At 46.6% G+C, this 13,272-nt stretch overlaps 1 protein-coding gene across 1 annotated transcript in view; it reads left to right on the top strand.

Annotated features, from left to right (window-relative positions):
- KDSR (3-ketodihydrosphingosine reductase) overlaps positions 1 to 13,272 on the top strand; it is a 39,375-nt gene that overhangs the window by 12,296 nt on the left and 13,807 nt on the right. Inside the window, exons 6-7 of the mRNA XM_086683171.1 lie at positions 5,560 to 5,751; positions 11,385 to 11,468. Of these exons, the coding sequence (XP_086539297.1) occupies positions 5,560 to 5,751; positions 11,385 to 11,468 (276 nt within the window). The remainder of the gene's footprint in view (positions 1 to 5,559; positions 5,752 to 11,384; positions 11,469 to 13,272) is intronic.

The raw sequence follows: 13,272 nt of genomic DNA, 5'->3' as shown, positions 1-13,272 counted from the left end.
GTCAGGGTTTGGTAAGCCGAAAAAGCTCATGAGCAGACCCTTTTGAGTTCTGAAATCAAGACGAAAAGACCATGCATCATGTTTCTGTTTATACTTTTAAACAAGTTTTCCAGGGAACTTCTCTTAGTAATCTATGTCAGCTCTAAATAAATGAACATCAGTTTTGAAATCTTTCTTAAGTACAAGACAGTCTTTTAGGGGTGCCTGGGTGGCTGAGTCAGTTAATTGTCTGACTTTGGCTGAGCTTGTGATCTCCCGGTTTGTGGGTTCGAACCCTGAGTCCGACTTTGTGCTGACAGCTCAGAGCCCGGAGCCTGCTTCGGATTCTGTGTCTCCCTCTCTCTCTCTGTCCCTCCCCTCCCCCTCAAAAATAAATAAACATTAAAAAAAATTTTAAAACAGGTTTTTAGTTGACGTCCTATCAACTGTCTTTTTCTTCACGTTCCATTAGCCTTTACTGCTGTAGTGGATTTTGAACGCTTTACCCCGCGAAGGTAAATGCCATCCCCCTTTTGTGGAGAAGGAGACTGCGGGCCTAGTAGTTGAGATGCCTTGCTTCTGGTGGCCTGTGGGAAGGCGTGTGGCCTGTGTGATACAAAGTCCAGTCAGAGGAGAGTCCAGACGTAGCTGTAAGCAGAGGGCACCTGATCTGGGGCTGGAGTGTGTTAAGGCTCCTTTATCCACTCGGCCTAAATAAGGTAGTTGTCTTGACCTGCACGCCTTTACCATAAGTAATCAAAGGGGGATTTTGAAGATGATTTCAACAGCTGGATAAACAATCAGTTGGGGAAACTAGTGGTCGTATTCGTCTCGGTGTGACGTGCTGAGGGGGCCAGCAAGAAAGGGGTCAGGTGTGTGTGAGCGTGAGTGAATGTATGAGAGTGTGTGTGCGTGTGTGTGTGTGTGTGTGTGTGAGAGAGAGAGAGAGAGATGGAGAGAGAGAGAGGCTAATGGAGGGGGAATCCACAGACCCACCCTGACTGAGCACGGAGGGCGAACTCAAGGAACTGACCAGGAGCCCTTTACAGGGCAGAGGGGTGGGGAGTCAGCTCTTGGAGCCATGTGGAGTGGAGCAGGGGCCAGAACTGCTGGGGCCTAACGGCCACCACGGGGAGTTTGGATTTTAGTCCAAAACCTTTTGAAGGGGCTTAAGGTCAGCTGGGTGGTGGTGTGATCTGCGTTTCGGTTGTTAGAGGTGCTTTCTGCCTGCTGCATCAGGGGGGAAGGTAGTTGAGGCAGGGGGCGGTGATGGGGAACCTCGGAGTGAGGGGTGGGGGACGGAGATCAGCATGCGGTTGGGGGGGGAGGCGTGGGCAGCTGATAGCGGGTGTCGGAAGCGGTCTCAGCCCAGTGAGAACCAGACTTTTATTTATTTTAATTTATTTACTTTTAACGTTTTATGTATTTTTGAGACAGAGGGAGACAGAGCATGAGCAGGGGAGGGACAGAAAGAGAGGGAGACACAGAATCCGAAGCAGGCTCCAGGCTCCGAGCTGTTAGCACAGAGCCCGACGCGGGGCTCGAACTCATGGACCGCGAGATCATGACCTGAGCCGAAGTCGGATGCTTAACCGACTGAGCCACCCAGGCGCCCCGAGAACCAGACTTTTAAAAAGAGAGGACTGTTAACCCAAAGCCTGTTGCCTCTATCGGTGACCAGGCCTACCCCCCCCCCACCCCGTGTTCATGGCCCGCTCTAGAAGGGCCCTCTTCCCGGCTGCCCCGAATGCCGGCAGCAGGCCAACGTACTCTGGGGAGCGTCCCCCTCCCAGGCCGGTATCTGCCCCTCAGCTGTCCCCCTTCTCCGTCCTTTGCCGTGTGGTGGTCACATCTGGATGTATGCTCATCGTGGGTAAGTCCTGTTGGAACGCCCACTGCCAGGCTTGATGCATTTTCTGAAGATAAGAGTTCATTTCTATTTAAAATCAATTCGCTTTCATTTTTTTTTTATTTGATTGTTTTGTTTTGTTTTGATGATTTGTTTGTTTGCTTGGTTGGTTTTAGCTTTACTGAGGCCCACAGGGTTCTCAGGCACAGAAGTTGCCTGCACAGGATACTTGTTAGAACTCATCGCTGCGGGGGGGGGGGTCTCAGCACGTGCTGTATGATTCCCCGGGGAGAGGACTTTGGGAAATTTGCCTGGTTCCTCTGGACTTTGGCCCAGGTGCCTTTTGCCCTTGCTGATTTTGTTTTGTGCCTTTTCACTGTCACAAATCTTAGTCACGGGTATGATCAGGGCAGAGTTCCGTGGGGTTGTCCGTGAATCACCGGAACTGGTGGTGGTCCTGGGGAACTTCTCTTAATTTTCCTTTTTAATGGTTTTCTTTGTGGATCCTTGGAACTATATTTTGTTTTATCTACCTGTGGATTTTAAGGATAATTATTGTCAGCTTTTGATTGGGGTTACATTGAGTCTGTAGATCCACATGGGGATAATTGACATTATAACAATAACCGAGTCTTCTAACCTGTGAACGTAGTCTACGTCTCCCATTTATTTACATTTTCTTTTGCGTCTCAGCAGTGTTTTGTAGGTTTCAATGTATGGGTCTTACACATCGTTTTTCAGCATTTCCTGTTTTTTGATGCTAGTGTAAATGGCATTTTTCATGTCAGTTTCTGAGTGTTCATTGCGAACGAACGTAGAGAAATCCAACTGATATTTATGTATTGATCTTGCAGTCTTGCTAAAGTCAGTTATTGATTCTAGTGCTCACTGGATTTTCTTCGTTCAAGACCATGTCATCTGCAACAATTTTACTTTTTCTGTTCCCATCTGGATACCCTTATTGTACGGCTAGAACATCCAGTACAGAATAGAAGTTGTGAGACCAGACATACTTGTGGTGTTCCTGATCTTGGGAGAAAACTTTTGTTTTGTTTTGTTTTTTAATCATTAAGTATGATGTTTTCTGTAGTTCTGTGTTGCTTTGTTTTGGTAGATGTCTTTTATCAAGTTGAGAAAGTTCTTTTCTATTCCTAGCTTGCTGAGAGTGTTTATAAGGAATGGAGGTTGAATTTTGGCAGGTGTTTTTTCTGCATCTATTGGGAGGATCACAGAATTCTGTTTTTAGTTTGTTAATATGGTGAATTACACTGATTAATTTCCCATGTTAAACCAGCTTGCATTCCTGGGGTAGACCCAGTTGTAGTTTTTTTTCAGATTTTTTTGTAAAAGTATTGCTGACCTCTTAGCATGAGTGGGGGAGTATTCCTGCCTATTCACTTTTCTGGAAGAATTTGTGTAGGATTGATATTAACCTTCTTTAAATGTTTGGTAGAATTTACCACAGAAGCCTAAGGTTTTCTTTGTGGGAAGATTTCTAACTTTAATTCAATTTCTTTAATAAATGTAGGGCTACATCTATATCTTCTTATCTATTTCTTTTGAGTGACTTTGGTAGCTTGTGTCTTTCAAGGAATTGGTCCATTTCATCTAAGTCATTGAATTGATTGGCACAGAGTTATTCATCATATTCCGTTATTGTCCTTTTAATATCTATAGATAAGCACCTGACTTTTCATTTCAGCTCAGGTCATGATCTCGTGGTTCATGGGTTTGAGCCCCACATTGGGCTCTGTGCTGGTAGTACAGAGCCTACTTGGGGTTCTCTCTCTCCCTCTGTCTGCCCCTCCCTGGCCTCTCAAAATAGATAAATAAACTTAGAGTTTGTAGTGATGTCATCCCCCTCATTCTTGAGATTGATAATTTGTGTCCTTTATCTTTCTTGACCAGCATGGCTAGAGATTTTTCAGTTTTATTGATCTTCTTAATAACCAGCTTTAGGTTTTGTTAATTTTCTATTTTCTATTTCATTTATTTTTTGTTTTGTTTCATTTATTTCCTTCTTTTATTTTTAATATTTTTTTCTGCATGCTTTTGGTTTAATTTGCTCTTATATGTACGTATGTATGTATGTGCGTATATATATATATTTTTTTTTTTTTAATTTTTGAGAGAAAGAGAGAGACAGAGCACAAAGGGGGAGGGGCAGAGAGAGAGGGAGACACAGAATCCAAAGCAGGCCCCAGGCTCTGAGCTGTCAGCCCAGAGCCCGACGTGGGACTTGAACTCACAAGCTGCGAGATCATGACCTGAGCCAAAGTCAGATGCTTAACCAACTGAGTCACCCAGGCGCCCCCAGTTTCTCTGCTCCTTGCTTCTAGCATTCAGCTTTCCGCTAAGTTTGTTATCACTCGCCATGCTGATTTTCAGCTTCCAAAATGTTATTTTCTTTCCTGTTGTCTGTGCTCTGTGGGTTCTTGCCTTTACAAAAATTTATCTTTTTATTCAGATTTTAGTTAGGTCTCTAGAAGGGAGCTGAAGTGAACATTTGGGCTTAGTGTGCCATCTTTTCGGGGTGCTTTTTAAGAGCATTTTTGTTATCAAGACAATATAATGATATTAAAAGACATTTTGGGAAAAGTGGGAATCCCAGCATCCTGACACAATCATTTACAGTGTTCTGGAGTTCCTTGGTTTTGCACCTATGCACGTGTACTTTTGTGTAATATTTGAATTAGTTACAGTCACAGTGTAAATATAGGATGCAATGAAGTGTTTGGTTTCACATGGTGATAGATCTAGTATTTTTACAGGACTTTAAATATAGAAACATTTCTTAATATTTTATCTATCTTGAGAGAGAGAGAGAGAGAGAGCACCCATGCACGAGCAGGGGAGGGGCAGAGAGAGAGGGAGAGAGAGGATCCCAAGCAGGCTCCACTCTGTCATCACAGAGTCTGACACGGGGCTCGGTCTCATAAAACGAGACCATGACCTGAGCCGAAATCAAGGGTCAGCCTCTTAACCAACTGAGCCACCCAGGTGCCCCTTAGTGTAGAAACAATTTAATGCCAGCACTTTTAGATTTCCAAGGTAAAATGTAAGGTTTTTGAGAGTCGCCAGCATGAAAGGAAGATACACTCTCGGCGCCTACGTAAGTTCTTACCCATCATGAGGTAGGAGCCAACGCTGACCGAGCACGTGACGGTGGGTCGGAGGCTGTGCCTTGACTTGTGTTTCCTCTTTCAGTGCTCGCAACAACCCCGTGGCTAGTACCTGCACTGGCCCTGTGCTCAGCTGCAGAAATAAGTAGTGCCTGACTCTCTTGCTCGTCATCAAATAGGTGGTGACCACAGTCCTTGCCGTTAACCACGTCCTAGTCTCTTTGTGACGTTTCCGTAGCTTAGAACTGACAGGGCCAGAGATCCTTGGGGGCCTTTTTCCTAAAACGGTTTTTCAGAAAGTATTGCTTGCAGTACACAGCATACTTTGGATAAGGAGAAGGCTAATCCTGACCGGTTTTCAGCGAAGACATCACTGCCGTCACGAGGAGAATAAGAGACTAGACTGAAGTAGGCTTGAGAGGGCAGGTCATGGGCACCGGGGCTCATTTACAGCATCACTGCATCGTTCATTCCCTCGACACATCCCTCGGGCCCCCGGTCACTTGGGCTCCACTGGCCCTCAGATCCGGAGAGCAGACAACTGCCGTGGAGCGCAGCCCTGAGGCTCTGACCTTGCTCACTCCTCACGTGGCCCTTTGTTCCCGGCAGAGACTAATGAGCGTCAACTACCTGGGCAGCGTGTACCCCAGCCGAGCAGTGATCACCACCATGAAGGAGCGTCGTGTCGGCCGGATAGTCTTTGTCTCGTCCCAGGCAGGACAGCTGGGATTATTCGGTTTTACGGCCTACTCTTCGTCCAAGTTTGCCATCAGGGGACTGGCTGAAGCTTTGCAGATGGAGGTAAACACTGTATTCAGTTTCACAGTTTTTATCTTCCAGCTCGGCAGTGGATGTTCCCCTTTGGTTTGCAGCTGCTTGACATGCGTTGTCGTATCACGTTAGACATTTGTAGACGTGACGTTAGCGAAAGGGCGTCGGCTCAGCCCTTGAATTCTGCAGGTAACATTTTTCATCGCATAAAGACTCTACTGGGGATAGAAGCAAAAGGGCTGGGAGGTGTTTCGCTCGCTTAATTTAATACGCAAAATACTACTTTATATTTACTCTGTATTTTTCAGTCTAATACCATGTGAGCCTGTGATTCTCTAGAGGTGTTTCTTTAACGAAAAGATCTCTGCTTGAAGACCGAGTGAGGAAATTAGCACGTGTTTGAGGGAAAAGCTTGAATCCGCTCCTGTCTAGCTCTCAGCTGTGAGACAAATCATTTAACTGGGTCTGTTTCCTTTTCTGTAAAACGAGAGGGTTGGATTAAAAATAACGTTTGGCTCTCCTGAGACTTATACTTTAGTATCTTAAAGAAATCTTGATGAAAGCGAATGCTTTTTATCTTCAAAGTTAAGAGAACGTGTTGTGAAGGAGGGTGTGGTTAGCATTAGCGTCGAAATAAATGCTTGTCATGATGTGACAACCTTCACACAACCTCAGCTGTGGGAAGCCGACTGCCTCATTGTTGTCCAATGGGGACGCTTAGAAAGTACCACACATATCTATCCCAAATCATACACTGAAAAGGCAAGGTAAAATTCTTTCTATTGTAACTTGCACTGAAATGTAACACTACATCGTGATGTTAAAAGCCCAGAAGAAAATTCATTTTGGCCAACCTTCTCATGGTAGGAGTGTGTGTGACCTGGGGATCCTGTTTAATAATTTAGGCTAGGGGTTGGCAACTTTTTTCTGTAAAGGGCCAGATTGTAGGCATTTTAGCCTTCAAGGGCTGGATGGTGTCTGTCGCGACTACTCAAGTCTACTGTGAGAGCAGGAAAACAACCATGTGCAAAAGTAAATGAACAGAGATAGCTGTGTTCCGATAAAACTTTATTTGCAAAAAGAGGTAGAGGGCCAGATTTGTCCCACAGGCCATAGTTGGCTGACCGCCGATTTATAAAATCCCCGGAAGAGCCCTTGATGGTGTGTGACAGAGCACCACATTGCCCAGCATCACAGTACAGATGAGTTGTCCAATCAATGACAGAATCCTCATGAGCCACTTAGAGACCGGTAGACTGTGCCATTCTCATCGAAAAGGAACCAGCCCCAAATTTCATTTTCATCAACTTGCTTAATACTCATAATCAATAAGGGCACCTGGGTGGCTCAGTCGGTTAAGCCTCCAACTTTGGTTCAGGTCATGATCTCACAGTTTATGAGTTCGAGCCCCACATTGGGCTCTGTGCTGACAGCTCAGGGCCTGGAGCCTGCTTCAGATTCTCCATCTCCCTCTCTCTCTGCCCCTCCCCTGCTCATGCTCTGTCTCTCTCTCTCTCTCTCTCTCTCTCTCTCTCTCTCTCTGTCTCTCTCTCTTCTCTCTCTCTTTCTCTCTCAAAAATAAAGATTAAAAAAATACTCATAATCAATAATAGCTCTTTATAATATGTTTAGCCAATAGGACACGTAAGGCTGTGAAATTTCAAACAAGAATGCCAGCATTTCTTTTGAAATGTTTACTTGGAAAGTCCCTTTGCAAATAACCATTTATTTATGTTTTTATTAAAATGTTTATTTATTTTGAAAGAGAGCAAGAGTGAGCACGCACATCCGTGCACATGAGCAGGGAAGGGGCAGAGAGAAAGAATCCCAAGCAGGCTCTGCATTGTCGGCACAGAGCCCAATACGGGACTCGGTCTCACCAACTGTGAGATCATGACCTGAGCTGAAATCAAGAGTCAGGTGCTTCGCCAACTGAGCCACCCAGGCACGCTTATAAAAGTTTTGGGAAATCTGTGAGGCAGATGTCGTTTTGCCACCTGATACAAACGCTGAGTTTTGGTAGTTCATGGAGTTGCTTAAAGCCACTTTGTTACTTTGTAACAAAAGCAGTAACAACGTCTTGGCTTTCTGGTTCCCTGGGCAGATGATGTGTCTATGATTCAGGTCAGAAGTTACCTGATTGATCCGGCCTTAGACATCTGGTAAGTGAAGAGCTGTTTTGGAAATGAAAAATCTGCTTATTAGGGCTTTTTGTCCCTAAGCCTTGTACATGGTAGGACAGACATGTTACTAAAGAAGAGGAAAAGGAAAGTGAGTTGCTAATACAGACAGAGTCCCCAAAGCCTCTTTGTGACAAATGTGATTCACACGCTGCAGGAAGTTTGCCTGGACTTGAAAGTCCGCTTGACTCCTGTCCATATTCAGACTCCATGAAAAATGTCCCCACGGAAACACGGAATAAGATAAACACGTGCCGTGAAAAGTAGGCTTTGAGGGGAATAAATTCAATAATCAAAATCCAGTTTGTTCATAGTAGACCTATGTCAGAACAGTTGTTTCCCTGCAAACTTACAGTGTTGTGTTTTGGAAACCTGGATACTTCAGTCTGTTTTGCCATCGTGGTTGTGTTTTCTGTGAATGAAACAGACCTCATAGAATTGCTCAGACTCGAAGTACTTTGTGATGATCTTTTTCGGATTAATTTTTTTTTTTTAATTTTTTTTTTAACATTTATTTATTTTTGAGACAGAGAGTCAGAGCATGAACAGGGGAGGGTCAGACAGAGAGGGAGACACAGAATCTGACACAGGCTCCAGGCTCTGAGCTGCCAGCACAGAGCCCGATGCGGGGCTCGAACTCACGAGCTGTGAGATCATGACCTGAGCTGAAGTCGAACGCTCAACCGACTGAGCCACCCAGGTGCCCCGGTTTAACTAACTCTTAAGTCTTCCTGTCCACCCCACCCTTTGCCCGCCAAACTAAAGTAGGACCCTAGCCATGCTTTGAGCATAATAAAACATTTGTTGCACCTTTTGGTGTTCCTTTTTTTTTTTTAACTCCGTTTTTTTAGGTACAAATATATGATTTAAAGATTCTAAAAGTTAATCTTTTTGGAAAGCCAACTTCTGCTGCGTTATGGCCGAAGATGTGGTAGCAGAGACCAAGTCAAAGAAAAAGAGCCTTTGTGCTTCCCTCCTTCCGGTCATGCTCCCCTCCCCCTAAGGCCATCTTGCCCCACAGCCTTGAAAAGTACGCCTAGGTGAAATTCTGGAGCTTCTCAGACACAGCTCTGCTCCTCCCTCCAGGACCCCCGCCCCCCTCGCCCCGTCTTCGTTTCGATGGAATTAGGAACCACACATTGTAGGCGGGATGATTTTGGTAGTCAGTTCTTGAGCAGACGGTTGTCTTTCTGATTGAAATGGAGACCAGGGGAAGGAAGAACATGACGAAAAGCATGGAGGTGGGCAGAGCAGGAGAAAAGAGGATGGTCAGTCAGCAGGGACAAGGAGAAACACACGGCTACAAGGTGAGCAGAGGAGTCAGCTAGTGAAGTCTGGGCTTGTAAATTCCTAGAGACAGGGGTGATCTCTAGGAGTCGGCATCGTCTGAGCAAGAGCAAGTGAAGCCACATCAACCCCCTTTCGTTTTCTGCCGGGGCTGTGGGACTAGTTGATTAAAGGAAAGTGTAGATGGAGTATAGCGTATTTAGATGTTACCAGTTATTTGACCAAGAGTTTCAAGAGACGGGCCGCGCCACGAGGGCAGGGGCTCTCTCGAGTTGTTGACGTCCACGTCTTCATTCACAGAATAATACGGGACTCATTTAGTAAGTATCCCTTGGATGAGTAAATACAACAACGAAGGGATTAGCCGCTGGAGGAACCCAACCACAGACTGAGAGGGTCATGTGACTTCAAGACTACCAGCACCCCAAACTGTTTCTTCCGGGACTGGCTTCTTCCAACCCCGACGATCTGTGTCTACGCCAGGAGAAAGCTGTTCTGAAAAGCTGTTTCAGGCGTTTGGTAGCTCAGCCATAACCTTGAACTTGAGAAACACTGCTCTGACACACTGTCTTACATTCGCTTGTGCGCCACGGTCCTTACGCATTTCAGGGGGAGGGGGCACAGGAGAGTTAGAGAAACGTCTGAGTCGAGTCTGCTTCAGGCCTTCTGTGGGCCAGTTGCCACGCACCGGCTTTTTTGGTGGTGTTTTTGTCTGGTCTGTGCACCGCAGAGGGCAAGGCCGTGGGAGACGGTTTTTGAAGTCACTATCTCAAAAACAAGTGGAAGAGAAATTGCTTGCTCATCAACCTCACTGGCTGGCCCGAATCCAGAGCTATTTCTGAGCACGGCTGGGCCTTGAAGCTGCATGCCCCGTGGAGGCCGAGTGAACGGGCTGTCTCACGCCCTGAGTGCAGTGGCAATGAACCAACAAAGACATCACCCTTTGCTATTGTGCTGTTCGGCATGGCTGGCCAGGATCTAATGCTTCTCCCGACCCCGACAGCTCCTCCCACAGGCTTCAGAACTGTGCCCGGCAGAGGGACCCAGGGAGAATAAGGGCTGTGTGAACAGACGGGACCCTGGGGTGCTCTCAGGGGCTGTTGCCTGAGGACACGCTATTGGCACTTTTCAACCTCCGTGAGATGCACAGTGGCCTACGTACCCCCAGCTGTCTGTCTGCTTTTAACTTCCCGAGGTAGCGTCCTGGGACTAAGCAGCGAGCCAAGAGCAAATAAAAATCGGGGGACAGAAATTTGGATGGTGTGAACTATCACCCTTAGAGGCACTAAGAATCAGGGCCAGATGAGAGTGTGGAGCAGGGCCACTGAAGTGCAGGATCTTTGGGAAGGGTATGTCCTGGCCGACTCGCTCGCAGGAGAATCTTCTGGAATTGCTGGGGGTGTATTTCTGAGTGGAGGCGTGGAGGCCTTGTAGTGAGGCAAGGAAGCCTTGGGAAGCCTCGGAACCTGTTTGAAGCTGGGAAGGGGTTTCTGCATGTAAATAAGGGTGAGGTCGTCTTTCCTGGAGTTGCTTGGCTGGTCTGACCTGGCTGTTGGTTTCTTCTGTGGGGGAGGGTACAAGTGACTCCTGACTCCATGTTGGGCAGGGGCTGGTGGCTTAGGAAGTTTCCGACCAGGCAGACTTCTCAGGGGATCCGTGTAGTTCTAGGCCTGGCTCTGAAGAGCACAGGAAAAGGGTTTTGACTGATCTTGACGTATTCTGTAGATGAAATCAACAAGAGCTTCAGAAGCGGCTGTGAAGGAAGCCAGGTTTGCAGTCGCAGAGACCGGTCCCATGGTCCTGCACACAGTGCTGAGTGGTGTCCGGGGGGTGGGGGGGCAGGCGGGAAAGGAGACCTCCCTTTAGCTGTCCACCTTCCTCCTGGACGGCTCCTAGGGCCTTGCCTGCTCAGTGGGGGTGGGCAACACTAAGAAGGAGGTGGTGAATCTCTGCCAGCTGTTTTCGGGAGTAGAGGTTGTTGGGGTGAACCCTGTGCCTTTATTTCCAAATGATCTTCACGGAGAGGAGTTTTCCTGACCCAGTCAGTGCTGGTCCTCCACCCAGAGCCACATTCTGCCTTGGGAAAATCAGGGCAGGATTCACGACGTTTGCCTGGTGGCCGGTGCAGGTGGCTAAGGGTCGATGCGGAATTGGACCTTGTTTACTGAAGGGGCACGTGTTGTTTCCGAAATGCAGGTGAAGCCATATAACGTCTACGTCACAGTGGCCTACCCGCCCGACACAGATACCCCTGGGTTTGCGGAAGAAAACAAAACAAAGGTAAGTATTCCTCTGTGTCTGTTTCGAGCCTTTAATGTTGTAAATCTTCCTTTTCCAGTTTTCTGACTTTCCACCCCTCAGCCTGGAGTCATTTTCATCATTGAGAAAATTGCGTTCTTTACAATTGACGTGCAAGGTAGAGGCCTCTGAACTTTCCAGAACTCTCATGTGGAGTCTTAGAGAACACAGCCCATATTTTCCAAGGCCATGAGTTTTGCTAATAATCTTCAAAGGCTTACTTAATTAACAAGGTATTATCTTCACGAATACAGCCTGCATTTTTAGCAAATGAGAGGCTACTCTTTGAAAATAATATCCTCTCCTCTGGACTTAAACACCTGGTTGCCGAGGCACCTCAGACTTAGCGTTTCAAAAACAGAATGTTTGATTCCCTCTCGTTGCCCCCTCATTGCTTTTCATCTCCTTGGTAACCGAGAAGCCAGCCTTGGTTCTTCCTCCCACACCACACGTCTTGACCCGCGCACTTCCTCCTGGCTCTACTCTCAGAACTTGTCCTGAATTGGCCCATTTTTTTTCAGACCGCAACTGTCAGTACCATCCTCGTAATGGTAGCTGCTGGTATTTTTGCCCGAACTGCTCTTCATAATCTTCAAACTGGTGTGCCTGCTTCTGCACCTCTTCTGACCCCCTGTCTGTTCTTCATATAGTGACCAGTGATCCTTTTAAACTGTAAGTCAGGTCTTGTCACTCCCCTGTTCAAACACCTCTTCTGCAAGGAAGAAAAAAAAAAGCCAAAAACAAAACCAGAAAAACCCTTCTTAAACAGCACGGTTTAATAGAATGCTCTAGAATGGAAATGTTCTGTGTCTGCCTTCTCCAATCTGGTAGTCACATTGTGGCTGTTGAACACTTGAATGCGGCTAGTGGGACCCCCCCCCCGCCATCATAAAACTGAATTTTTAATTTTGACTCCTTTAAAGTTAGTATTAAAATGCACATGTTGGTCTTGTCATGTGTTAGTATGGCCCCAGTGGCTCCCAGTATGCCTAGAGTAGAATCCAAAGGTCTTTTCTTTAAAAAAAATTTTTTTTAACATTTATTCATTTTTGAGAGACAGAGAACACGAGTGGGGGAAGGGCAGAGAGAGAGAGGGAGATACAGAATCCGAAGCAGGCTCCAGGCTCTGAGCTGTCAGCACAGCTTAACCGACTGAGCCACCCGGGTGCCCCGGATCCAAAGGTCTTGCAGCTCATTGGGTTTTGCACTATGTGGACCTTGGCCACCTGTCCACAGTGGTGTCTCCTGTTGCCCTCAGCCCTACCAGAGCCCCCCATCTGTTCTTTGAGCTTGCCCAGGCTGTCCTCACCTGTGGGCTTTGTTTACTCTTGCTCCCCTCTCTCTCTGGATGTTCAAATGGCTTCATCCCTTGTTTCTTTCTATCTCTGTACAGACATCACCCTGAGAGGACTTCCCTGACCCTCTGTCTCTCAAATGTCAGTCCCTTGGAACACTCACCATCCTTTCCTCTGGCTTTGCTTTTCTCTATGATGCTTATCAGCACTGGACATTTACATCACACACAATGACAGACTGAGCTGAATGCAAGCTTTGCACGTTGTTCAAAGGAACTTCTTTCTTCCTTGCCTTGATGCATTGTAGGCTTCCTCCGAGCACATGAATCAAGTGGAGAAGAAAGGAATCGACCAGAACTTAACTACCTTGAATGGGCGTTGATTGGTTTTCTTTTCCTTCGTAGTAATGCTTTAGTAAGTGCGAGTTTCTGCAGCATAAAAATTGGCACTTATGCTCCATAGACTGTGTGTTTGCAGAAAGATGTGTATGA

Source organism: Puma concolor, chromosome D3, assembly GCF_028749965.1.
Source record: "Puma concolor isolate L17-30 chromosome D3, mPumCon1.1.hap2, whole genome shotgun sequence".
In the NCBI taxonomy this organism is placed as follows: Eukaryota; Metazoa; Chordata; class Mammalia; order Carnivora; family Felidae; genus Puma; species Puma concolor.
Note: the sequence above shows the minus strand (reverse complement) of the source record. Positions and strands in the feature narration are given on the sequence as shown.